This window comes from Falco rusticolus, chromosome 7 (assembly GCF_015220075.1).
Source record: "Falco rusticolus isolate bFalRus1 chromosome 7, bFalRus1.pri, whole genome shotgun sequence".
Taxonomy (NCBI): domain Eukaryota; kingdom Metazoa; phylum Chordata; class Aves; order Falconiformes; family Falconidae; genus Falco; species Falco rusticolus.
This window is the reverse complement of record NC_051193.1, coordinates 391,683-415,369: the sequence shown is the minus strand read 5'-3', so window position 1 is coordinate 415,369 and position 23,687 is coordinate 391,683. Positions and strand designations below refer to the sequence as shown.

At 52.7% G+C, this 23,687-nt stretch overlaps 2 protein-coding genes across 3 annotated transcripts in view; one reads left to right on the top strand and one right to left on the bottom strand.

Annotated features, from left to right (window-relative positions):
* The window catches only part of ZNF609 (zinc finger protein 609), a 74,486-nt gene extending 67,759 nt beyond the window's left edge, over positions 1-6,727 (top strand). For both annotated transcript variants that reach the window (XM_037396256.1, XM_037396255.1), the window contains exons 4-10: positions 186-273; positions 664-3,016; positions 3,333-3,699; positions 3,840-4,015; positions 4,608-4,824; positions 5,022-5,100; positions 5,297-6,727. In XM_037396256.1, the coding sequence (XP_037252153.1) occupies positions 186-273; positions 664-3,016; positions 3,333-3,699; positions 3,840-4,015; positions 4,608-4,824; positions 5,022-5,095 (3,275 nt within the window). In that variant the 3' untranslated portion in view covers positions 5,096-5,100; positions 5,297-6,727. The remainder of the gene's footprint in view (positions 1-185; positions 274-663; positions 3,017-3,332; positions 3,700-3,839; positions 4,016-4,607; positions 4,825-5,021; positions 5,101-5,296) is intronic.
* A 2,052-nt stretch (positions 6,728-8,779) lies between these two features.
* Positions 8,780-22,841, bottom strand: OAZ2 (ornithine decarboxylase antizyme 2). Its single transcript, XM_037395165.1, is given in 6 exon segments — positions 8,780-10,344; positions 12,170-12,255; positions 14,015-14,190; positions 19,361-19,441; positions 19,443-19,518; positions 22,712-22,841. Coding segments are annotated over 6 exon segments (573 nt in total). The 5' UTR covers positions 22,732-22,841; the 3' UTR covers positions 8,780-10,210.
* Positions 22,842-23,687: the final 846 nt, after the last annotated feature.

The window sequence follows — 23,687 nt, the reverse complement described above, 5'->3', positions numbered from 1 at the left end:
CCCCTCCAGTCCAGAGCCTGGGGTCTCACCTTGCCCAGAGCCCAGGACCCCTTGCCTGCCTTCCTCCAGCCCTAGAGCTGAGCCCTTTCTCCAGTCTGTCTCAAGGGGTGGATCCCCCTTTGCCCTGGTGCCCAGGGAAGGGCGAGACACCTGGCCCCATCTGACCCTCTCCCCTCACCTTACAGGTATGCTGGTGGTCAACGTCACCTGGAGGAACAAGACGTATGTGGGGACACTTCTGGACTGCACGCAGCATGACTGGGCACCTCCCCGGTGAGTGGGCAGTAGGGTCTGGCTGCGCTGTCGCAGCCCCCTTCACCTGGGCGCAGAGGGCAAACCCAGCTGTGTACGGCCCCCATGGCCCCCAGCATGGGCTGCCCTGTGCCTGTGGGGCTGCCCTGGGAGCTGGCATCTGCTCCTTGCCCAGCCAAGCTGCTCCCATGGCTCTTTGCCCTTGCGGTCACAGGCTCCCTTGTCCTGGAGACTGGAGATGGTTGAGCATTTACCAGTGGACCTCTCCGGTTCCTCTTTACTGGTCAGTGGCAGGGAGGGGATGAGTCTGCAGGATCGATAGTGACAGTAAGAAGGGGGTCTCCACAAAGTGGAGACAGCGCAGCCCGGCACTGCTGTCTCTCCATTAAAACCTCCTTGTCCTCCTGGCAGGTTCTGCGACTCTCCCACCAGTGACCTGGAGATGCGCAATGGCCGGGGCAGGGGCAAACGCATGCGCCCCAACAGCAACACACCTGTCAGCGAGACCGCTGCTGCCTCGGACAGCAAAGGGACCAGCAACAGCAGCAAGACACGGGCGGGAGCCAACAGCAAAGGGCGCCGGGGAAGCCAGAACTCCTCAGACCACCGCACGCCGCCCGGCGGCACGGCGGAAGACGTGAAGGCCAGTCCCTCGTCTGTCACCAAGCGGAAGAGCAAACCCCTCTCCGACATGGAGCTGAACTCCAGCTCAGAGGACTCCAAGGGCAGCAAACGCATCCGCACGAACTCGATGGGCTCGGCAGCTGTGCCACCCGCCACAGTCAAGGTGGAGCCAGCTGTCCTTGACCGAAACTGCCCTTCTCCCATCCTCATTGACTGTCCGCACCCGAACTGTAACAAGAAATACAAGCACATCAATGGCCTGAAGTACCACCAGGCCCACGCGCACACAGATGATGACAGCAAGCTGGAGGCGGATGTGGACAGCGAGTATGGCGAGGAGCCCTCCCTGCATGCGGACGTTGGGAGCTGTAATGGTGCTGCCGTCTCTCAGAAGGGCTCACTCTCACCGGCTCGCTCGGCCACCCCCAAGGTGCGCTTGATGGAGCCCCACAGTCCCTCCCCGTCCAGCAAGTTCAGCACCAAGGTCCCCTGTAAGAAGAAGCTGGGTGGGGAAGGAGACACTGACCCTGGTGCCCTGTCCAATGATGGCTCTGAGGATGGTCCCTCGGTGGCTGATGAGACGAGTAACGATGGCTTTGACTCTCTGGAGAAGCGATGCGTTGATAAAGACAAGTCAAAGAAGGCATCCGGTGCTAAGCCAGAGAAGATCCCCTCTAAAAGCTTGAAGTCTGCCAGACCCATTGCACCAGCCATCCCCCCCCAGCCGATTTACACCTTCCAGACAGCCACCCTCACCACAGCCAGCCCCAGTTCCTCCACGGGCCTTGCCACCACCGTGGTCCAGACCGTGCCCCACAGCCCTCAGCTCAAACCCATCCAGCCCAAGCCTACAGTGATGGGAGAGCCCTTTGCGGTCAACCCTGCCCTCACCCCTTCCAAGGAGAAGAAGAAGAAGGACAAGAAAAAGAAGGAGACCAAGGAGGTAGAAACCCCTTTGACTCCTGGCAAAGCTTGTAGAGCAGAGGAAGGCAAGAGCCCATTCCGGGGGGAATCCAGTGACCTGGGGATGAAAGGCGAGGGGCTGCTGAATGGCTCGTCTGACACCCACCAGAGCCGGCTCGCCAGCATCAAGGCCGAGGCAGATAAAATCTACAGCTTCACAGACAATGCCCCAAGCCCCTCCATCGGTGGTGCCAGCAGGCTGGAGAACACCAACCCAGGCCAACCCATGACGCCGTTGCACGTTGTCACCCAGAATGGCGCAGAGGCGAGCTCAGTGAAGACCAACAGCCCAGCCTACTCTGACATCTCTGATGCTGGGGAGGATGGGGAGGGCAAGCTGGAGAGTGTGAAGGCAAAGGATCCAGAGCAGCTGGTTAAGGAAGGCACCAAAAAAGCGCTTTTCCCCCCGCAACCACAGAGCAAAGACTCTCCCTATTACCAAGGCTTTGAAACTTACTATTCCCCTGGCTACCCCCAGGCAAGCCCGGGGCCCTTGAACCCCAGCAGCCAGGCCACAGCTGAGACACAGGCCCTGAAGCTGAAGAAGGATGAGGAGCAGGAGAACCCGGAGGTGAAGGTGAAGAGTGAAGGCTGCGAAGAGAAGAAGGCAGAGCTTGGTGGCTCTAGCCAGCAGCCCTCAGTCATACAGCAGCGCCCCAACATGTACATGCAGTCCCTCTACTACAACCAGTATGCCTACGTGCCCCCCTATGGCTACAACGAGCAGGGCTACCACGCTCACCTGCTGAGCACCAACCCTGCCTACCGCCAGCAGTATGAGGAGCAGCAGAAGCAGCGGCAGAGCCTGGAGCAGCAGCAGCAGCGAGGGCTGGAGAAGAAGGCGGAGCTGGGCTTGAAGGAGAGGGAGGCAGCGCTCAAAGAGGAGTGGAAGCAGAAGCCGCCCATGCCCCCGACGCTAACCAAAGCCCCGAGCCTCACGGACCTTGTCAAGTCAGGGCTTAGCAAGGCCAAGGAGCAGGGAGGTCCCGACATGGCCAAATCTGTCATCATCCCCAAGCTGGAGGACTCATCCAAGCTGTCGGGCAGCCAAGTCTCTGAGGGGCTCAAGGTGAAGCTGAGCGAGGCCAGCCACCTTGGGAAGGAGACCACCGAGACAAAGGCTGGCTCTGAGTGTGGCCGGCAAGCGGAGGTGGACCCTGTGCTCTGGTACAGACAGGTAATGCCCCCCTACTGCCCCCTTGGCCCTGCCCACCAGCAGGCTTTCTCTTGGAGGAAGCCCCTTACCATGGCTTCGCTGCAGGAGTTTGCTGGGCTGTTGCCTCAGAGAACACGTGTTGTCCTCTGTTTGTGATGGGACTCCGTGAGGTGTCCTTGAGGTCAGCAAAAGGATGGGGCTGGGAGGCCTTGGACGGGCCAAGGAGAGCTTGAGGAAGGGGAGTTGGGTTCGCTGGTCTCCTCTGCATCCAGCCTGGGTTTGGGACAGGCAGGGCTGGGGGGAGGCAGCTGCTCTGATGGTTGGCTGGTTTTTGCAGGAAGCCGAGCCCCGGATGTGGACCTACGTGTACCCAGCAAAGTACTCGGACATCAAGACGGAGGACGAGCGGTGGAAAGAGGAGAGGGACCGAAAGTTGAAGGAAGAAAGAAATCGAAGCAAAGAAGCTGCATCCAAGGAGGACGGGAAGGAGAGCACCAGCTCCGAGTGCAAACTGACCCCCACCGAGGAGGCTCGCATGGTGGGGAAGGACCCCAGACCCAGTGTCCACGTCCCGGTGTCTTCACCCCTCACGCAGCATCAGTCCTACATCCCCTACATGCACGGCTACTCCTACAGCCAGTCATATGACCCCAACCACCCCAGCTACCGGGCCATGCCCACCGTCATGATGCAGAATTACCCAGGTAGAGAGCTGGGGTCTTCTTGGGGACATCCCTTCCCAGGCTGTCCCTGCTCCCCGAGGAGGGGTGGCTGTGGGCTCTGTGCTCCCACAGTGCTGCCTGAAGACTCCTCATGCCCTGACTGCTTTTTTTCTCCCCACCAGGATCATACCTACCCTCCAGCTATTCCTTCTCCCCGTACGGGAGCAAGGCGTCTGGGAGTGACGATAGTGACAAGTCCCGAGCCAGCCCCAGTGTGAGCTGTAAATCCAGCTCGGAGTCCAAGGCGCTGGATATCCTGCAGCAGCACGCCAGCCACTACAAGAGCAAATCGCCCACGGTGAGGGTCAGGGAGGTGCTGGCTTTGCCCAGCTCTGTGCATGAGCTTCGGGACCGTCCCTGGATCCTATAACCAGCCTGGAGCAACTCTGCCTGCTATGGGTTTTTGCTGTTCCTGCTGCTGTGTGAGACGCGGGGCCATGGAGTAATCCCATCACAGGCCCTTTGGGATGGACAGGCCCAACCTGTGGGCAGGCTGGCCCAGAGAAGCACCAGGGCTCCTTCAGGCCCTGCAGCAACCGGGTGACACTTGTCCTCAGCCCTGGAGCTGGTGGGTGGGATATAGGGGCTGTCTCCATCCCATGGCAGTGTAGGGGCATGAGCTCCTCCTGGGCTGAGCTGGGAGATGGAACTTTGCCACAGTGAGGAAAGAGCTGCCCTCAAACAGGACCTGCATCCTCCCCACTGCTTTTGGGCTGGTTACTGGCCTTCCCATCATCTCCCAGCGGTGGTGTGGGGAGGTTTTGGGCAATGGCGGGGGGAATGTCACCCCGATGGAGCAGCCTTCAGTGCCCAGCATAGGTCCGATGCTGCCATGTACCTTGGGCTAGCTGGTAGTGTTCCTCAGTATGCATTTGCTTTCTCCTCTCCAGATAAGTGAGAAGACATCTCAGGAGCGGGACCGCAGTGGCTGTGGGGTGGTGGGAGGCAGTGGGAGCTGTAGCAGCGTTGGAGGAGCTGGCGGGGGAGAGAGGAGCACCGACCGGCCCCGCACCTCGCCGTCTCAGCGCCTGCTCTCAACTCACCATCACCACCACCACCTCGGGTACTCGCTGCTGCCGGCACAGTACAACCTGCCCTATGCAACAGGTGAGAGCTGACCCATGCCCAGCCCCCAGCTGGGGCCGTGGGCATGGCTTGGGGGAGCTGGAAGGAGCTGTAGCCACCTGTGGGCAGCGTGAGCCCTTCTCCTGAGCTTTGCTTTGGCTGGATCTGGTGCTTTCCAGCTCCTCCAGCATGGCTAGGTGCCCAGGTTGCCAGCTCCTGACACCACTTCTCCCCTGCAGGTCTCTCCTCCACAGCCATTGTTGCCAGTCAGCAAGGCTCCGCTCCCTCCCTATACCCACCTCCCCGGAGGTGAGAACGGTAAGGCTCTCCTGCAGCTCTCCTGTGGCACCAGCACGGCCACCCTGCTTTGCCTGTAGGCAGCCAGGTCGGGGTGGAGGGGGCCAGGCGGGGTGCACGGCGGGTGTTGAGGGTAGAGGGTTTGGGGTTTGCCTGTCACCCCGGGGCTTGTGGGGCTGCCAGCAGCAGGAGCTGACTTGACCTTGGGTCGTGGCAGGACGTGATGCACCGGACGCCTGGGCTGTACAAGACATGTGACTGGCTCACATGGGGAAGCGCTGGAGACTCCTTTAGACATCAGTTGAATGGTGTTAATTGTTCTGCTTGACGTGCCTGCCGTGATCCAAGGCAGATTCTGTCTTCTCCCCGCCGCTGGACACACACGTGACTCCCCCCTCTATACCCTCCCCTTCAGTGAGTGGGCGAGCTGGTACCTGCGTAAATATTTATTGTACTGGGCACCGGCCTCGGGATGGAGGTGACTCGCCTGCCTGGTGCGTATGAAGAGGAAACAGAAGCACTGAGGTTTCTCAATGGATTTGGGACCCTGCCATGTCTCTGCGAACTGCTGCTTCATGATGGGGCTGAGTGCCACAGGACGGGGCAGCAGGAGCACTACCTCCTCCTGCTCCTCGCTGGGGCTCAGGGGCTGAGCCTGCCGTGGAGTTGCAGTCTCAGGAAACGAAGAGCTGGCTCATGTGGAGCCAAGGCGGGTGTTGGGGCCGGGGCAGCTGGTCTGAGCCTGGGTGTGGGTGTCAGCCTGGCCAGAGTTGGCCTTGTGGCATGGGGGTGTGCTGCATGTGGGGTGTACCCTCTGCCAGTCCCACGGCTGATCCTGCACCCCACAGCACCTGCTGCTCCGTGCCGGCGCCAGCAGGAGCAGCCAGCATGTGGCCTGTGGCTGGAGCAGTGGGTTGGGGGAGTTGGGGGCTGCTCTTTGCCCTGGCAGCATCTGTGTGCCACCCCCCCTGCCCCTGGGTGGCTGGGGCTCAGCAGGGCTGGGGACAGCTGGGCACAGAGGTGGGGGTTGTACCCATCACCCAGCTGGCTGCCACTGTCCCTTCCCCAGTGCCTTGCACAGCCCAGACCTGCCTGGAGCTCATCCTGTGGCTTCCGAGTTGGTTTCTGAGCTGAGACTCTTCAATGCCCCCCAGCCTTTCCTCTGCCCTCCACCCCAGCAAGTGCTCCCCAGCCCCCAGACCAGCACATCCCACTTGGGTGGGGGGGTAAGGGCTGCAGCTCCCCTTCACATCCATCTTCTGCTTTGGGCAGTGCGAGTGGGGCCCATGCATGCTCAGGCTCTGCCAGAGGCACAGGGGGCCATGCTGGTCCCCTCCTCGGGGCTCAGGCCACCAGGCTCTGGAGCAAGCTGGTCCCTGCTCCCGGCTGCTCAACAGCACCTGTGAACAGGGGCTTTCTGTTCCTCTGCTCCCCCAGCCCCAGTGTGGCTCCCCCCAGGCCGATGTTCTACCTCGGCCCTGCAGCAGCTGGGCCACCCCAGCTCCCTCTTCACTGCCTGGCAGGGGGCACAGGGGGCCATCGGTCTCGGTTGTGTCCGTCTGTGTTGCACCCAGCCCCGAGGGGCTGCTGTACTGGGATGCTCTGCCTGCCAGGCTCTGTACATACTGTAAAAAGCAATTGTTTGAAACCTGTTGTTTTGGGTTTTGTTTTCTTTCCCTGTTCCCCACCCTCCCCCATCCCACTTTACCCAGTTGGAAAAGAGGTGCTTACTGGTCTCTGCCCTGGTTTGGGAGCTGGCAGCACAATGGCCCCAGCCTGTGCTTATTGTCCGATTCCTTTTTCTTCCACACTTCATTCTCTTCACAAGGAGACGGGGCCACGTGGCCCAGCACGCTCCTTGGGGACAGGGTAGGTGATGCCAAGCCCACGCCCATGACAGAGCCACTCACAGCCACAGGGCTGGGGACCAGAGTGATGGGGGAGCACTGCGGCCCATACAGGGAGCAGTGTCCTGCCCACCAGCTGTGCCTGCCTCCAGCCTTGGCTCATCCAGCAGAGCCTGGCTCCAGGCACTGCTCCAGGGGTGTAGAGGGTGTCTGGGCTGGGCAGGGTGGCACTGCAGGCTTTGCTGGTAGCTGAAGGGGGGGTCAGGGGGGCTGCTCCCTGCCTTCCCAGTTGGGTCCCAGTTGAGTCTCCCTTTAGGTGTTAAGTGAAAAAACTGTTTATGCAGAATAGGTTTGAGGTTTTAACATTTTCTGGGTTTTCCTTGTCAGTTCTTGCCTGCAAGACTGGCACCCCACCCCCGCAGCAGTGCAGCTCCCCTGCCCGTAGGGTCCCCTGCCTGTGGGGTGCCCCCTCCCATCCCCTGCCCACCGGGCCCCGCAGGCGGCCGGCCAGGGCATCAATCCGTTGGTGTTTATAGCTTGTTTCTGTTGGCGTTACTGTGTTGGGTTTCATTTCAGTCTTCCTCATTCTGCCCTTCTGTAAAGTGTACATTATTACCAAGTTCCTTGTTTTTTTTATATATATATATATATAAATATATATATATACAAACTGTACTCTTCTTGCCTTTGTACATTTGGGCAAGGAGAGAGAATAAATCTTTTTAAGAGACAATCACAAACCTGTGAGGGTGGCTTTTTCTTCCTGCTCTCCCAAATTCTGGTCCTTTGTCCCAAAAAGCTGTGGCCAGAGACTTTGGAGGCAGTGGGCAGGGTGGGGGGAAGAGGGTGGTCCCCATCTCAGAGTCATCTGAGAGGGCCTGAGCAGACACAGGCCTACTCATGTTCATCAGTCCATGGCTACCGAGGCAGTGGCAGGGTGGCCCCATGGGGCAGTAGGTCCTGCCCCACAGTGCCCTTCCGCTTGCTCCCAGATCCTGCACACGGACCCAGCCCCTCAGTTCTGCCACCAGCATGCATGGCTCCACAAGGCTTGAACCCCTGGGCACCAGCAAGGGCCAGCTGCCCACAGGCTACCAGGGCCCTGCCCTACAGCACCAACCCAGGGAGGAAGGCAGCTGGGGGAACCAGTGTGCCTGGCTCCTCCAGCTTTGCAATAGCAGTGACCTGCACAGGAGGCAGCACCCAGAAAAATCAAACTTTTTCCATTTTCAAGGGGGTATTTCTGAGAACACTCGGTGATCAGAGCCCTCTACACTTGACCACACTCGCTCGAGCCAGGGCAGGAGAGTATTTGGTGCTGGCACTGGCACAGCCTCGTAACTGCAGATTATTAACAAACCCAGGAGTTCATCCTCAGTCCAAGCTCCCACAACCAGAACCCTGCACTTTACCAGTAAGTTTTACAAGTAAAGAAGAAGCAAAGCAGTTCCCGCCTCATCCCATTAGGGATGTGCCAGTAGAGGAGCACCATGGGGTGGCAGGAGGGCCCTGGAGCATGCAGCAACACCCCATGGTTCAAGGAAGGGGTAAAACTTGCCCTTTCAAAAGCCAGAACTAGGAAGCAGCATTGTTTCAGCTAGGGAGCAGGTGCAAGGGCTCTGTCTCATCACAGCACCTGGAACAAGGACAGGAGGGGCAATGCCTGTTTCAAAGCCACAGCCAGCAAGTAGAGGGGCCAATGGCCCCACAATAAAAGCTGGGGCAGAGGCCCTCCCCATCAGCACAGCACGGCCTCTGATTTTAAACCAGATGGGACTTAATGCCCCATTGAAGAGGGAGTAGAGCCACCAGCCCTTTCATTTCATTGGAAGGGAAGGAGGGAAAGAGAGAGACAAACTTTAAGATTATTTATTCACACAAACTTGTATCCTAGCCCCAACTCTCTCCCCCAAACAGAAAACACTGACCATGACATTTATGGAATGGCTTGGCTTCAGCTTTTAACAAAATCCTCCACAGAAGGAGGAGAGCACAACAAAGCACACAAGGACAATGCCACACGCAAGCAGCCAGGCCAGGAAGAGGGTTCACAGCACACCTCTGGGGCACAGTTTATAAATACACCCTTCTCATGTTGCCTTTCAAAGAAAGCCAGCCAGGTTACATCCACATGGCACAAAGACAAGAGCATAACCTCATTCTCCGGCATTAGAAAGGGCAGGGCTGAAACGTGAGGTACCACCAGCACCACAGCCCCATCCCTCCATCCCAGGAAAGCCCCTGGATGGCGAGAGCATCCCACCATCCATGCCTGCCCCCACACGCAACCCATTTTGGTTTGGATACAGCCATTAGCTCAGTGACTCAACTCTTAAGATCATCTCTTTGGAAAGGTGAGGAGCAAGAACAGAGGTGGCAGCCACAGGCCTGCTCTGTACTGTTCTTGGGCAGAGGATAAAGGTATGAGCTTTTTTTGGCTCTTTGGACTTTCACACTGCAGGCAGCTAAGAAAACGTTCCCCCAGGGCAGAGGTATTGCTCCAAACACTCACTTGACCTTCAGAAACCATTCCAGCACTATAGGAGGCCCACCAGAAGCTCTGTTCCTTTCAAATAAGCAGCCCCAGCTGTGTGAAGTTCATCTGAATGCCCCTTTTATTGAACGCTGTGATAGTGCAGTGGTAACATTGAACAGAGTTAAGACCGCTTAAAACAAAAGCTGGAAGAGCAATAAGTTTAAAACAAAACAAAAAAAAAAGAAAAAAATTAGACCAGTTAAAACAGCATCGGTCGCCCCAAAGCAGAGACACAAGGGGGTTTTAATGTAGTGTTAAAGGTTAAACTCGAGCACATCTCCTTGTGCCTAACACCCAAAACACACCCTCTACTTAAAGAGTCTTGAGTGAAAACCAAGAAGGTAGTCTGTCAGATGAGCGCATGTCGGGTGATTGGGAAAGGACCAACACAGGTTTAGAGAAGTCAAGGAGTTCATACTGCACCTACCGCTGTGCTCCCCCCCACACACACGGCCTGGGCACGGGGCACCCCTAGGCTAACACACCACATGGCTGCACGTAAAGAGCTCCTATGCCAGTTCATAACATCTTCCATTTACTATTTGGTGATTACATGTGTGTATATATAGTTCTCTAGGCAAAACATTTCAACGAGATAGTCAACTCTGAGGATACACAGGCCAACCTAACAATGAGAAATGCAGTTTCAGTCCAACAGAAGCTTGTTTTCCCTTTCCTCAAGAAAGGAGATGTAACCCTCTCTCCCCTCAACAGCATTTTCAGGTCACACTGGAGTCCTCTGCTGTAGCTATTCTTCATCAGAGGAAGAGTTCTGATCCAGGGGGTACACCATGAACATCACATCTGGCCGTGACGGGACAGAGGGGTGACCAGGCCTCACAATTTCAAAGCCCAAGAAGCTGAATGTCTTCAGGAGCGGAGCTACCAAAGAGAAGGAAATCTGTTACCACCAGGAATAATCCTCTTTACCTGTATCACCCTGGAAGCCATGAATACCAAAGTGCATTGAACACCATCCGCGAGTTGCATCCAAAACTTCCTGCACAGAAAACCCCCATTTGAACATGACAGCCCTCTCGAATAGGAGGTTTTGTCTCTTCCTGCATTCATCACAGCCGCTCCTAAGCGTGAAGGGGATTTTAGTTGTGCAGCCGAGCAGGTCTGTCCATGTTTATCCTGCGATGTCTTTTCCACTTCCTCTGAGAAACAGCGATAGTTGGTCATCTACCTGCACCAGCTGCACTCCCACCTTCCCAGGATGCACATGGCCATCCTGCAGCACGTCACAGTTTTTATTCTGTACTTAAGTGGGTCCCAGCACCCTTTAAGCTCTGAAAGCGGGTCAGACAGCAGCCAACAGGAATCTGTTTGCTCAGGGTCTAGGTAGACATTTGCTGTCTCCACAAACAGGACCTGGAGCTCAGTGGAAACTCAAGACGGCTCAGCACAGTTCGGTGCAGTCCCCCAGGAAAGCCACCATGGGTTACAGACAGAAGTTCAGAGCAGGGTCAGTCCAGAAGTGCCGCACACACCTTGTCTCAGTCAGGCAAGGCTGCATTATGCAGTGACCGGATGCACGCTCCCTTGTCACTAAATTACTAAATGTGCCCCGTGAAAGTTACCTTGGGCAGCACCTGATCTCTACAGCACCCTCTGATGATCAGCCCCAAGCCACCAAATGGTCACGCAGAGGAGCCCCTGCGTATTTTCAAGACAGGACCAAGTTTCAACTGCACAGACAAGGACCCAGGATCTGGAGCACTCTGGAACTCATACAAATAAGCCAGGTCCAAGAACAACACACGGCCCACTTTTAAAACCAAAACCCAGTATGTCTCCTGCAACCAGCCACTGCAGAGGTCACCTGTACAACCTCTGGTGGTGATGACATTACAGCAAGAACTTAATCTGAAAATTACAATTGGCATCGTAATGTGGAATGACATCTTCCTGGGCTCAGCACAGCTTAACTCTAATAACGCACTTCGTTTCAGAAAAGACAGTGCAGCTTGTGAAGCAGCAGAGTAAAATTAGAATTAAGGTTTGAATTACTCCTGCCATGGCAATTACTTGGTTATTAGCCTGCATCTAGTAAGATTGAAAGTGACAGAGCCATAGAGCCTGGTACCTCACCACAAATCTCAAACTTCCATGCTGTAATCACTCATCCAACACGTCTATCTTTAGATCTTAATGCAGCCCTTTTAAGCCATAAGCATCTATAGCCAGGGTCAGGATTACCTGTAAGCCTACGGAAGGGCAAAAGTGCTGGGAGATCTTTAAAAAGCAGATGAACATCAGAGCAACAAGCTACAAGTGTTCATTTCCCACATAACAACTTCTCCCTGGTTTCTCCTTCCAAATCACAGAAACCAGGTGCCAAATGGAGACCTTCACTCCTTACCAAAGTAGTAGTATTAGCCAATTTCTGGGCAACAAAATACTCCAAGTAATTCAGAAGCAGCTTTCTGCATGAGAGTACTAGTAATTAATGGCAGGACAGCAAAGCATAACTGCTGGAGAAACCAAAATACTCCCTCTCCCTTAGTCTCAAGAAAGGGCTTATTTCCTTCACAAGGAACTATTACTAATTTGTACGAACGCCACAAGAACTACACACGTAACAATTACTGAAATAGGAAGCATCCTGTGGAGTCTTGCCTTGGGATTACCAGATTTTTGTACAGCTTCAGCAGCACTGCCTTAGATCTAGGGAGCAAACGTGACAGTGGGGACGAGTTCTCACCTCTGTCTTCTCTGCTTTTTCTGAAGCAAATAAAGACGTAGTTTACTTTCATTTTTTCTTCAGCAAACTCCAACAGTGCTGATAACCTGCCAAGGAGGAGGAAGACAAAAGAACATCAGCTATAGGAAGTCCTGTCCCAAGGAAGCCTCTGAGAATTACCTACTGTTTGGATGTTTTCAGGCAGAAACATTACTTGTTTACAGACCCCTTCCAGTGAACAATGGGTGCTGAAACAATGGGCTTCCTGCTTCACTATCCAGCTCTGCTGAACCAAGAGCTGTCCTCACATCAAGTCACCAAACAAGTCACTGTCCTCTGCATCTGCGTGCTGGCATGCACAAACATCCACCCACAGCAGCCTTCGTATGTGGGAAGCTGAATATTGCAGCTAATCCCAAGCCAGGCCACATCCCCTCCACTGGCAACATACATGAGGGGATTTGTTTTGTTAAATTTTGTGGTTTATGGGAGAAAAGGGGGTGGGGTGGGGGAAAGAAACAAAAAATAGATACAAGCTCATGCCAGACAGAAGAGAAGAGAAAAACATCACTGAAGGAGCATCTACACAGGAAAAGCCATTTCCTGAACACATCAGCTGGCTGGCACAGCTGATGCACCCTGAATCCATGCTTCCTGCCTTTCCAGCTGAATTATTTCTGCCACCTCTTGATGGAAGCAGTGCTGCATTAACTCCTCTCTGAGCCCCAGGGATCGGCATGGTGGAGCTGTCGCTGTCACTGCTGGCCTTGTAACCATTTACGACGCAGACTGCTAGAGCAGTGACAAACAGGGCTTCAATTGACATCTAATTAAACAGCAGTCAGTAAGACTGGAGTGCAGCAAGGGAGATAAAATTTGCAAGGGTTTTGTTAATATGGTAGTGAACTATTTTAATTATAGCCTCTACTAGGCTGTTTTACCTAGCTAAAAATAATCCAACAAAACTGTGCTTTAAGTCACAATGACACAGGCGTATAAATTCCCTCCCAGAAGAACCTGCTCCCAAGAGAGTAGGCTCCTGGACAGCTAAAAGATTTATGGGCTACCTGAAGAAATTACACAAACATTTACATGGACTCACACAGTCAAATGAGAGAAGTGTGAGACAGCAAGAATACTGACACTTACTGAAGGTGCGCAGTGAGGTTTCTTTCTTAATTAGCTTGTGTCATTTATGGATGAAGCCTACTTGAAGATTTAGGAGGACTTCAAAGTGCTCTGCAGAGGAATCCAGTAAAGCCACATCTACGCTACAGCGCTTCCCGCCAGCGGACATCTCTGGCAAAGCACTTGGCAGGAAGTAGCTGCTCTGGAAGCTGCGTTTACACAAACTTCCCAGAGCAGAGCTGTCTGGACAAAACACTACCGTATTCTGCCAACAGAGAAAAATCAGAGATTCTGGCAGAGCCCAACGCCTGCGTGGCGGCACTCCAAGAGCAGATCCACCTACTGATGAGAAGCAGCACATCAATATAATGGAGGTTTTTTCCCCCCCTGAAAGAGAGGAAAACACCTGCCAAAATAAGCTTGCCAAGTGGCCAGCAGAAAAAAAAAAAAAAAAGAAAAAGTTTGGAAAAAGGCTTCCAGAAGTACACAAAGATCACTCTGCTCATTTACTGCTTGTTTTTCATTAGCATATGGACTCAAAAAACAGTAACCCATATGAAATGATCACCAGGGGCAAAATATATATGGAGGACTAACAGGAAGACTGTTCTCTGAAGGCAACAGGGTAAGGATATACTTCAGATTGCCGTACATACAGCCCACACACAGCATCACCCGCGTAAGCAAAGTCTTGCTGCCTGGGGAGCGACAGATGCAGCTCTGAGACCCTGAACTTACCCTTCTTTGCTTCCATCAGCTAATAATCCATCAGGGATTTCCACAAAGAGGCTCTGGTTAGACAGCACTGCATCCCAGGAGGAGGTCTTCACCTCTGTGACCTTGTACTGGAAGTGGACAATATGAGGCTTCCCTTCGTGCACTGGGACATCTTGGTTAACAGTGATCTTCTCGTCCTGTGCAAGGGAGGGAGAAAAGCTCATGAAATATGCTTTAGGGTTAAAGAAAACAATCCATGAGATTATAGACCAAAAATGTAAGAGATCATGCTTCAATGAGCATGCAGAGAGACTGAGTTTTCAGTGGGAGCACCCACCTGACAAAGGACCAGCCCTTATGACTTCTGTGTGTCTAGAGTTTCAGCCTATCACTAGAATTCAGCCACCGTGAGATTCACCACAGCTCATGAAGATATGCGCAGTCAGCTGCAAGCTCACATTTGAGTCACAGCTCTCTAAAGTGATTAAGAGCTATTGTTCTGAACTACCTGTAATACCTTACTTTTATTTATATACAAACATAAAGAACAAAAAAGTCCTACATACTAACCAGCCAGTGGAATACAACTAGAGAGACCAAATGCAAAACAAATGGTATTATAGTCTTACCAAGAGCATCATTATACTTTTCCCTTCCCCTTTCACTGCCTCAGGGACACACCACAATGAGTACTCAGACCTCAGAGTGATTTTCCTAGTCATGTTTTCCTGTTCAAGGGAATGTAGTTTTGCATATTTACATTGTATTAAATTTCTGGGTAGCGGAAGTCCATTCATTCTCCACAGGTCCCAGCCACATCTTTGAGGGATGGTTCGTGACCTGCCCCTCAAAGAACACAACTTGAACTGACAAGCTGGAAGAGCATCTGCTGCTGCAGTTTGACCAGTTCCGCTGTCTCCCCAATCCCCACCACAGTTTTTTTGCTTTGGGGATGACCACAAATTGCTTTCCCAGATCTTACAACCAACTGCTATGGCAAATGGCTAGCCTTTTGGTATAAGGGAGGAAAACACATAGCACAAAGAGAATCCCAAAACAGACAGAAGCTACACAAATCTGAGGATCATGAGGTCTTTTCCAGAGACCACAAATGTACATGGTCCTCTCCAATACTGCTCTAACTAGAACGCCAAGCATGCAGAGCACCGCAGATTCAGCTCAGCAGTTCCTAGAAAAAAATTTCGTGGTTAAAACTCCATTCCTTCTCCTGACAATTTCTGCAGGCAGTTGGCTTGCCCAGTAATGACTTCCACATTTCACTTCAAAAAGCCCCAATGAAATGGTGAAGAAATTCATTAGGTTCCCAAGTTAAAATTGTCAGCTGCAAAGGAAGCTGAACTGTTCCCATCTGCTTGGTTACAGGCTCATGCATCCTGATTCCCTCACGTTTACAAAGTCACCTGCAAAGCTTTGAAGAGCAGAAGTTAACCAGGTATTGGGAGTCATGTCTGCTCTGCTCCCAAGTCACAGGAGTGCCTGGTAAAGCCACATGTCCCTCTCTCCTCAACAGCATCAACAGGTGGGATGGGAAGTGGGTTACTCCATTGGGTTATTAGGTGAGCGACCATCCAGTCTCCAGGAATTTTATTGTAACAAGGTGATTAATCCAGCAGCTCTTTACAAGCTCTGATCCGCTGATGATCAGCTGGACTGACAATGAAGCAAGTGACACTGCTGCAGAAAGACAGCACCTCACCAGACAAGGTTTAATAAATGCTTTGTAGTGACATATACTCTTATCTGACCATAACACACACAGGGAGCCAGCACAGCAAAGAACGCTCAGTCCAGTTTGGATCTGCAGTGGGTATGCATTTAGAGGATGGGCAGTACAAACACAGCAGCCAACCATGCCCAGTAAGAGGGTGAAAGTCCGCTCAGTATTGCTGCTTTTCACACAGGTATTTTCTTGTAGGTGTTTTAAGCTATGAAGGTGTAACCACCGCTGAAATACCAGTGAGTGGTTCAGCAAGAACAACACTGAGAACCTTTCCAGACTCCTTGAGCCTGTGTCCCAGTGCTTTTAATTCCTATTACCATATGTATTAAAATTGATCCCTCTTGGTTTGCCTATCACAACAAAGCAGCAGCCATTGAGTACATGAACGCTGGCAACAAAGTAACACTGCATGCAAATGAGGAACTGCCTGGCTTCGGTAACTGGAGCAGAGGAAGCTGCTGTTTGTTTAAAGCCCACAAAGCTTAGCCGAAAAAGAAGTTTACACTTCATCAGAATAAATATCCTGTAGGAAATAAGTTTATTCATCGAGTTTGAAAGTTTTTGTGGCTGTGCCTGCTGTCGGGCTCTGTTAGTTTTAAACCAAGCACACCAAGAAACCTACAGACAGCTGCCCAGACTGCTCTGATAAAACCACCGCAGAGCCAGCAGCAAGAGTCAGACCTGACCCCAGAGAGCTCAGCACTACAGGGGTTTATTTAAAAAAAAAAACCAACAACAAAACCAAGGGGATTATATGCACATCCTTCACCAGTCACTTTATAGGAGTCATTTACAGTTGTTACTGTGCAGAAAGCATCTCTCTTTCAGAGAAGATCCTTCTCTCAAGAAAAGCTCACAGATGCTTCTTTTCTTACAGTTCAAGAAAACAAAAACAGGGTGGGAAAGTTGAGAAAAGCAGGCTGGGATTGACACATTGAAGGGGGAGGCACACACATGCATTTGTGCAGGAAGACTGGCAGGAGCCTGCAATAGGATGAGAAAAGCTCTTTCCAAGCCTTCTGGCTTAGCCCTTCCGCCACCAGAAGTTATGCCCTGCACTCCAAACCTCGTGAGATTTTCCCACTTAAAGCCCCACAGTGCAACAGCTCATTAGCCAAAGGCAGCACAACTGCAGGGATTAACAGAACCAGTTCCCCTAGTTCAGTGGGAGTTACATTTACACAGCCTGTCTTGGGCAGCTGATATTTTATTTCTAGGCATCAAAATAGAGATAGTGAGATGCTGGGGAGAGAAGCTGTTCCTGTGAAGCAGCAGCCCAGGATTTTTTTGGAAGCTGCTCAAAGTAAAATCCTGTTTATGCAACAAATGTTTCGTTTTAGTTCACCCCTGCAAAATCCCCCTGTCATGCCATCATGGGCAAAAAAACCCCACCAGACTATCTCTTGTACACAGCTGCCTAAACCACCGGCTCTCTGGCACCCTGCTCCATTTCAGCGAGGTAACGCCACAAAGACCAGCTTCCACTTGGTTACAATTCATTGAGCACAAGATTTTTCAACCCAGCTACGCTCCTCAGATGTCCGGAGAAGGACGGGGGAGGCCCCTACATGTTGGCAGCATAAGAAGAGAGGATGTTATGATCTACCATAGCCAAGCGGCTGGAGAAACCCATGTAAGCAGCCTACTGCTGGCATGTGCTACACCTGCAGCCTCCTGCCAAGTTTGCTAGCCAGAGCACGTCCATTCGCACAAAGCCCGTCCTGGCTGCGCAGCACCGATGCTGATTGCTATTGCATTCCCAGCTCAAGTAAAGCTGCCATGATGAAGGAACGAATATTAAGTCTCAATACAAAAATACCAACAACTGTAGGGAGACCCAGCTGCTTAATTTATAGTGCTGTTGTCTATCAGCACTGCGCTGCATGCTCCAAAGGAGGCAGGCTTGTTCCGAAAGGTCACCCCTTGAACTAGAACAGCTGATAAAGCTGGAAAAAAAAAAAGATTTAAGCTTTTGGGTCCAGATGCTTTTCCAGGTCATACTGAAGCTTGCTGGCTGAAAAGCTCAGTCTGCTTTAACTACAGCATTGCTAAACTGAGCAGGGGACGGAGAGGGGCAGAGAGAGTCCCAGCAACCTCCATCTGAGCTTTGACTTCAAACCACTGGACAACACAGCCTGCTCTGCTCTGGGATGAGCTCTGTTACAGAAGCGGCTGATTTTCTGAACAGATTCTGCTAGCTTTTGTCAGCAACAAACCCAGGAAGAATTACATCTGTATTTCTGGGATGCAGCTATATAGATGACATCCCCACAGGCAGCAACCCCTGCCTACACACCACTGCCAAAAGCTTCTGTGCAAATTCAAGGCCGTACTGAAATTAAACACTTCAAAGTCTCCAAACTGAGCCCATTGTCTGCCTTTGGACCTTGTCTGGTGTGTCTACAAGGCTTGGCAAAGCTGGCCTGCAGAAGTTTAAGTTGCAGGGTCCCCTATTTCTCATCCCCTCCCACCCAGAGGGAATTCATTAGTTGCCCTGAGCCCTCTTGAAGCTATTCACATATCTTCTTTATCTGACAGGAAGCCCGTTGTGCTCTGCTGCTTCTCTGGGTTTCATACCCCTGCGTAACATCTGTGACAATTTAACTCAATAGCATTAAGCTGATGTTATTAAGAGGCTACAGAGGTTGGCGTTTATTTACAAGGTAAGCAGGTGAGGCACATGCTAAAAATTCACCAAGGCTGCATTAAAGAAAACTCCTCTGAAGGCAGCCACAAGGCCTGCAATTCTCTCATGAATTTAAAGAGGAGACTTTGGTAGCCGTGACCCAAAAGGACTTGTATTTTTTCATCATATAGAGTCTGCATGCCTCCCACTGGGTAATTACAAATCTAGTCTAACACCTATGACAACACTCCTGTCTGAACAGCCGAATTTGCAAGCTGAGCATAAATTTAGGCTACCTCATCTGACAGCACTTGATTCCCTGGCATGTGGCAAAGCAGCCCCATCCCAGAAGGCAGACAGATGTGTGCCACCACAACACAAAGTTGCACAAGCGTCAATTATTCTACAGCAAGGAACAGTCAGGTTTCTTCATTCAAAAGGAAAGGTCCCACTCAATGAAGAGGGCCAAAACCAGAGAGCCACATGCTACAAAGCCTCCCTGATCTTGCCTCATCCTAGCTACATGTTCTAGAAACGTTTGAGTGTGAAGTGGATGGCTACCTTGCTCTTTTGTGAAGTCAGTACATCGGTTCAGGCAGCTCCCAGGCCCCGACAGCGTTACCTTCCGGACTAGGGCACAGGAAGGAGCTTATCAACCATTCTCTCTCTGCATTTCACCTTTCTACTTCTCACTTCCTCTTTTTTGAGACATTTAAGAAGTTGTTTCATGTTTTGATAATGCTGGCTCCACACAGAATAGCTTAAACAGGCCTCTGGGAACAGGGCTAATGAATTATTTGCTGCACATCTTTGAGAAAAGGTCTCTTGCTTCTTAATAAACGGGTGGTATAAACCTGCCAACAGGGTTGCTGAAAAATTAGCTGTTCTCCCACTTACTACCTTGGAGTTATTTGCATTTATTCCCATCAGACTGTGAAAGGAATCAAACACAATTGCAACACAGGTACAGGTCATTATTTAGATGCCAGATCTTTCTCACCTTATATATCAGAGCTGAAAGAGAAGGATCCCTGCTACCCCCTCGCCCACCGGGGATCTTCGACAGTGGGTGAGGGGCATCAGGAGCACCACAGAGGCCCTGGAACAATGTGCCTGCAGCATTGCAGCTGGGGACAGTTACTCAAAGGTAAAATACTACTGCAAGAAAAAGAGAGAGAACACCAGGTTACATTAGCAGGGATCACATTTCAGATGCTACAGCTCCTCATTACCCCAAACCGTTCATATCCCTGCTCCTCCACAGCATGTCAGAGGCAGCTATCAGAGCTTCAGCACCCAGGGACCTACATCAAAAACAGTCACTGCCCAAGTTGTATCAGAAACCAGTGGTGTTTTGTTAGAAACGGAGGGGCTTTGCAGCCAAGAACCCTGAGAGAGTGCTGAGCAACCTCATGCTAATAAGGGACACCTGGAAGTCTGCCAATAGCAGATGGCTGGAAACGCATGACCAGATGAGCACACATTTTCTATAGACAAGTATCTACAAATAGATCAACAGGACCCAGAAGGAGGAGGTTTAAGTTTCACATTTTCAAAACGAGGAGGCGTGAAAGGGCTGGTTCTTCAGATATTTTCAACACACTCTACAACATCTGAGCTGACATTTTCACATGCAAATGAAACATCATACATACGTTCTTCACCCCAACCCTAAATATTACAAGTTCACTCCACAGATCTACTTTTAAGAGCAATAAAGTATGTTTCCCTTGCAGTTTCTAAGTTTGTTCGGATGTGCTATACATGGTCTTTCAGGATCACTTTGAATGCAGGCTTTAATATCTGCTCTAGCTTTTATAAAGTTCATGAAAGCAAATTATTTTACTTCTGGAGCATTGCTTCCTTTATCAGTACCACAAAAGCTCTTTGCTGAGGCATGGCACAGCAGTGGTATCCCTCTAACAAAGCCTGCAACAGCAATGCAGAGAAACCAGCCATTCCCCAGTGTTCCCATTATGAAACAAGTACAGTGCAAAGCTATGTAAACACCACCAAAATAAAGGTGAGTACAAGGGTTTTCAATAAGCACACGGAGCGAGGACCAAGGCTATAGCAGGCAGACTCTGTAGATTTATTGACAGCTTACTGTCTGCCCTAAAACTTCTCACTGAGCTGTTCCTAAGACAGCGTTTTTCCATTCTAATCCCTCCCCAGGAGGGAGACAGGCTTCAGTATCCAAAGACCAAGTACCAAGCTGCACTATCAGAATCACCTGAACCGCCTATACAGTATGCTACAAACATATACCAGACTGCAAACAAACTACCGACATTTGGCATTTCTGAATGCCAAAAAATAACTCACGAACACAGTTATGACACAGGCAGACTTTGCTAAGATCTTGGCTTGCCACTTCATACCAAAATAATCTCTCTACAGGAAACACAAATATTCTTCCTCCACGTATTTCCTGCTCCAGGTTCCCTATATGGGGCTCTTCAGCAGCGTTCCCATGTGCTGTGGCCTACAGCCTCCACTTCTTGGAGAAAAGACTGTTTAAATGCATCAGGAAAAAAAAGATATGAAGCAGTTGCAGGAAAGATTTCCCAGGGCAAACCCTTTTGCACATATGCTCAGCGGCTTTTTGTGTTAATACAGTCCCTCCTCACGGCATGACTGGGGCTATCAATGGACCAGTGTGTATTCAGTAGTAGTGGATGTCGAGAGGCATGACAAAGCACTTTGCTGTGCCATTCCCCACCCCCAGAAAGCTGTTGGCAGCTTTGTTATTCCCTTCCCTCCTCCCTCACCCCCCAGTCAACAATGTACTATTGATAGCTCCAGCCAACTTGCGGCCAAGGCATCAAGAAGCTGGATAATGAACTGTAGGGGGGGGGAAAGCGTAGTTTTCACACAAAAACGGTTCAAGACACTTCCCAGTTTCGCTTCCTCTGGCACATGCAGAAGTCCAAACACAAGACCCCTTTAGCTGCTGAGCCCTGCCTGCGGCATGGTGCTTCACCTAGCCCAGACCACAGACCGACCCGCACACCGCCACCGCCATCCTCCCCCAAAACTTCACAGTGGCAGCCAGGGAGGGTCCTGAAAGCAGCATACACAGGGCAGCGCTGTCAGGCAACACTGGGAAGAGAGCGCATGTGCATATGGCACGTATTAAGAGGTTTTCCTTCCTCCAGGTGCACATTTACACCCTGGGAAGAAGTTCATGCAAGCGCCCAACAACGTCTGATCATTTCATGCATCTGTGCACAAGCAGCCCACTGCAACTCCATTCCCTGAGGCCTGTTTATAGCCTAAAATTTAGGACTGTGCTCTCCCCTAGCCTCCCTTCTGAGAAGCTGCTATCCAGAAGCTTCATTTAGATCACTGGTCTGAAAAGACCGCTTTTCCCTGAAGAAACTCCCAAGCAAAAGCTTCTTGACTGAGTCTCGCCTGAAACAGGAGCTGGAAGCAAGCGTATGTTTTCAGCCAGTAGGTATAATTTTAACTTGCTAAGCCTCCAGCAATCCCAACCCCGTGCCCTGTCCCTGGGAAGTGCAAAGGACAACTCAGCAACTTCTGAACCCCGTCACAGCTGCTCTTCAACAGCCCTCGTACCTGAAGCCCCGGGCCAGCACTGCTTTCACTCCACAACAACCACCAGCACCTTGGGCTCTAAAAGCTGCATGTTTTCTCGGGTTTTGGGGGGTTTTATTCATGCTAAACACTTAGACCAGACAGATGGATCCACACAGCTCCCCTGACATTACCGTTAGGTTTTCTTTTGTGTTGCTCTTCAGAACAGGCTCTGAAGATGTGGGCTGCACCTAGCCTGTAAAATATGATGGTACCAGCCATTGCAAGCCATGTATTAAGCAACCTGATGTGGGGAGCAACTTGTAAATAACCATCTAATGAACACAGCACAGCTGTGCTACCATGCATGCAACAGCCAAGAAACAAGGCTGTTCTGTACACATCCCCCGGGTGCTTATCTACACAGCACAACAGAGGTTCAGGAAACAACGCTTTCAGGACTCTACAGAAGGAACAGACAAGATAATCTGGTCAGCTGAGCACAAGACCCACAACCCGAGTAAGGCCCTGCCTGCCGATAGCCAGAAGGGCTGCCTGCCCGGAGCCCCCCGGGGCGGGAAGGCACAACCCGCGCCTCAGGGGCCTGCCCGACCACGGGGGCTCTGACACCGACCGCCGAGGTGCCCCCCGGAGCCGAGCCCGGCCCCCGCCCGGGGTCGCTCCTCGGGGAGAGGCGCCGCCCCGACGGGGGTTTCAGCGGGGGAAGGTGGAGGCCGCCCGCCCCCGGGCCCGCACTGAGGGGCGAGGGAGGCCCCGGCGGGGTGGGCAGGGTGGGGACCGCGCCGCCCCGTACCTGTCCTGGGTGTTTATCATCCTGGGCTTGCTCCGGCTCCGCCTCGGCTCGGCTGGGTCTGCCCGCTCCGGCTCCACTCCGCAGCTGCCGCCCTCGCTGGCCGCCGCGCTCCGACTGACTCGCGGGCCCGCCCCGCGCCGCCCCGCCCCGCGCCGCGCCGCGCCGGGCAGCCTGGGAGCCCGCCGCCCCGCGCGCCCGCCCGCCCCGCGTGCGGGCGCGCCGCTCCCCGCCTCCGCGGCGCGCGGGGTCGCGCACGCCTTGCCGGGGTCGCGGAGCGGTGGCAGGGTGGCCGTTGCGGGGCTGCCAGCACCGTGGCGTCCCCCCCGAGGGGCTGCTGCCCGCCCGGCGGCTGCCTGAGGGGACCCGAGCCCCCGCTGTCTCCCGTGGGGCGGCTGGCACCCCGCGGGCGGGCAGGGAGCGCGGGGGCGGCAGGCCCGTGGGGCCTACCTCGCCTCTGGGGGCCCTGCCGCCTCGCCTCGGGGGGGCCTCCCTGTCCTCAGGCCAGCCAGCGCCCGCTGGCCACTCTGGGGGAGCGGGGTCCTGAGGGCTGGGGGAAAGACGCCTGCACAGGGATAGGGAGCAGCGTGCAGCCGGTGGGGGGAGGAAGGGTGAGAAGCCGCAATACCGTAGCAGGAAACAGAGGCAGGTCTGCGTTGTTCCTTACAGTGGAGGAGGCCAGGGCCCTTAGGTTGAAAGTTATCTGGAGGCGTTTCTGGCTCCTGTTGAAGCAGTGGGAGAGGAGACTGGGGACCAAGGCTAAGTAAGGAATTGCTGGCCCTGGCCCCGTTGGTATCGCTACAGAACAAGCTGCTGGTTCTGGTGTGGGATATCCTGCTTGAAGTATGATGCTAGTGCTTGAAAGTTGGCCTGGGGAACTGCAGGCTCATAACCTCGATGAGCAGGAGCTAGAGTAAGGGAGGGAAGAGTGAGTGGATAGGAGGATGTTGAGCTGCCCATGGCAGGGCTCTGCAGGGGC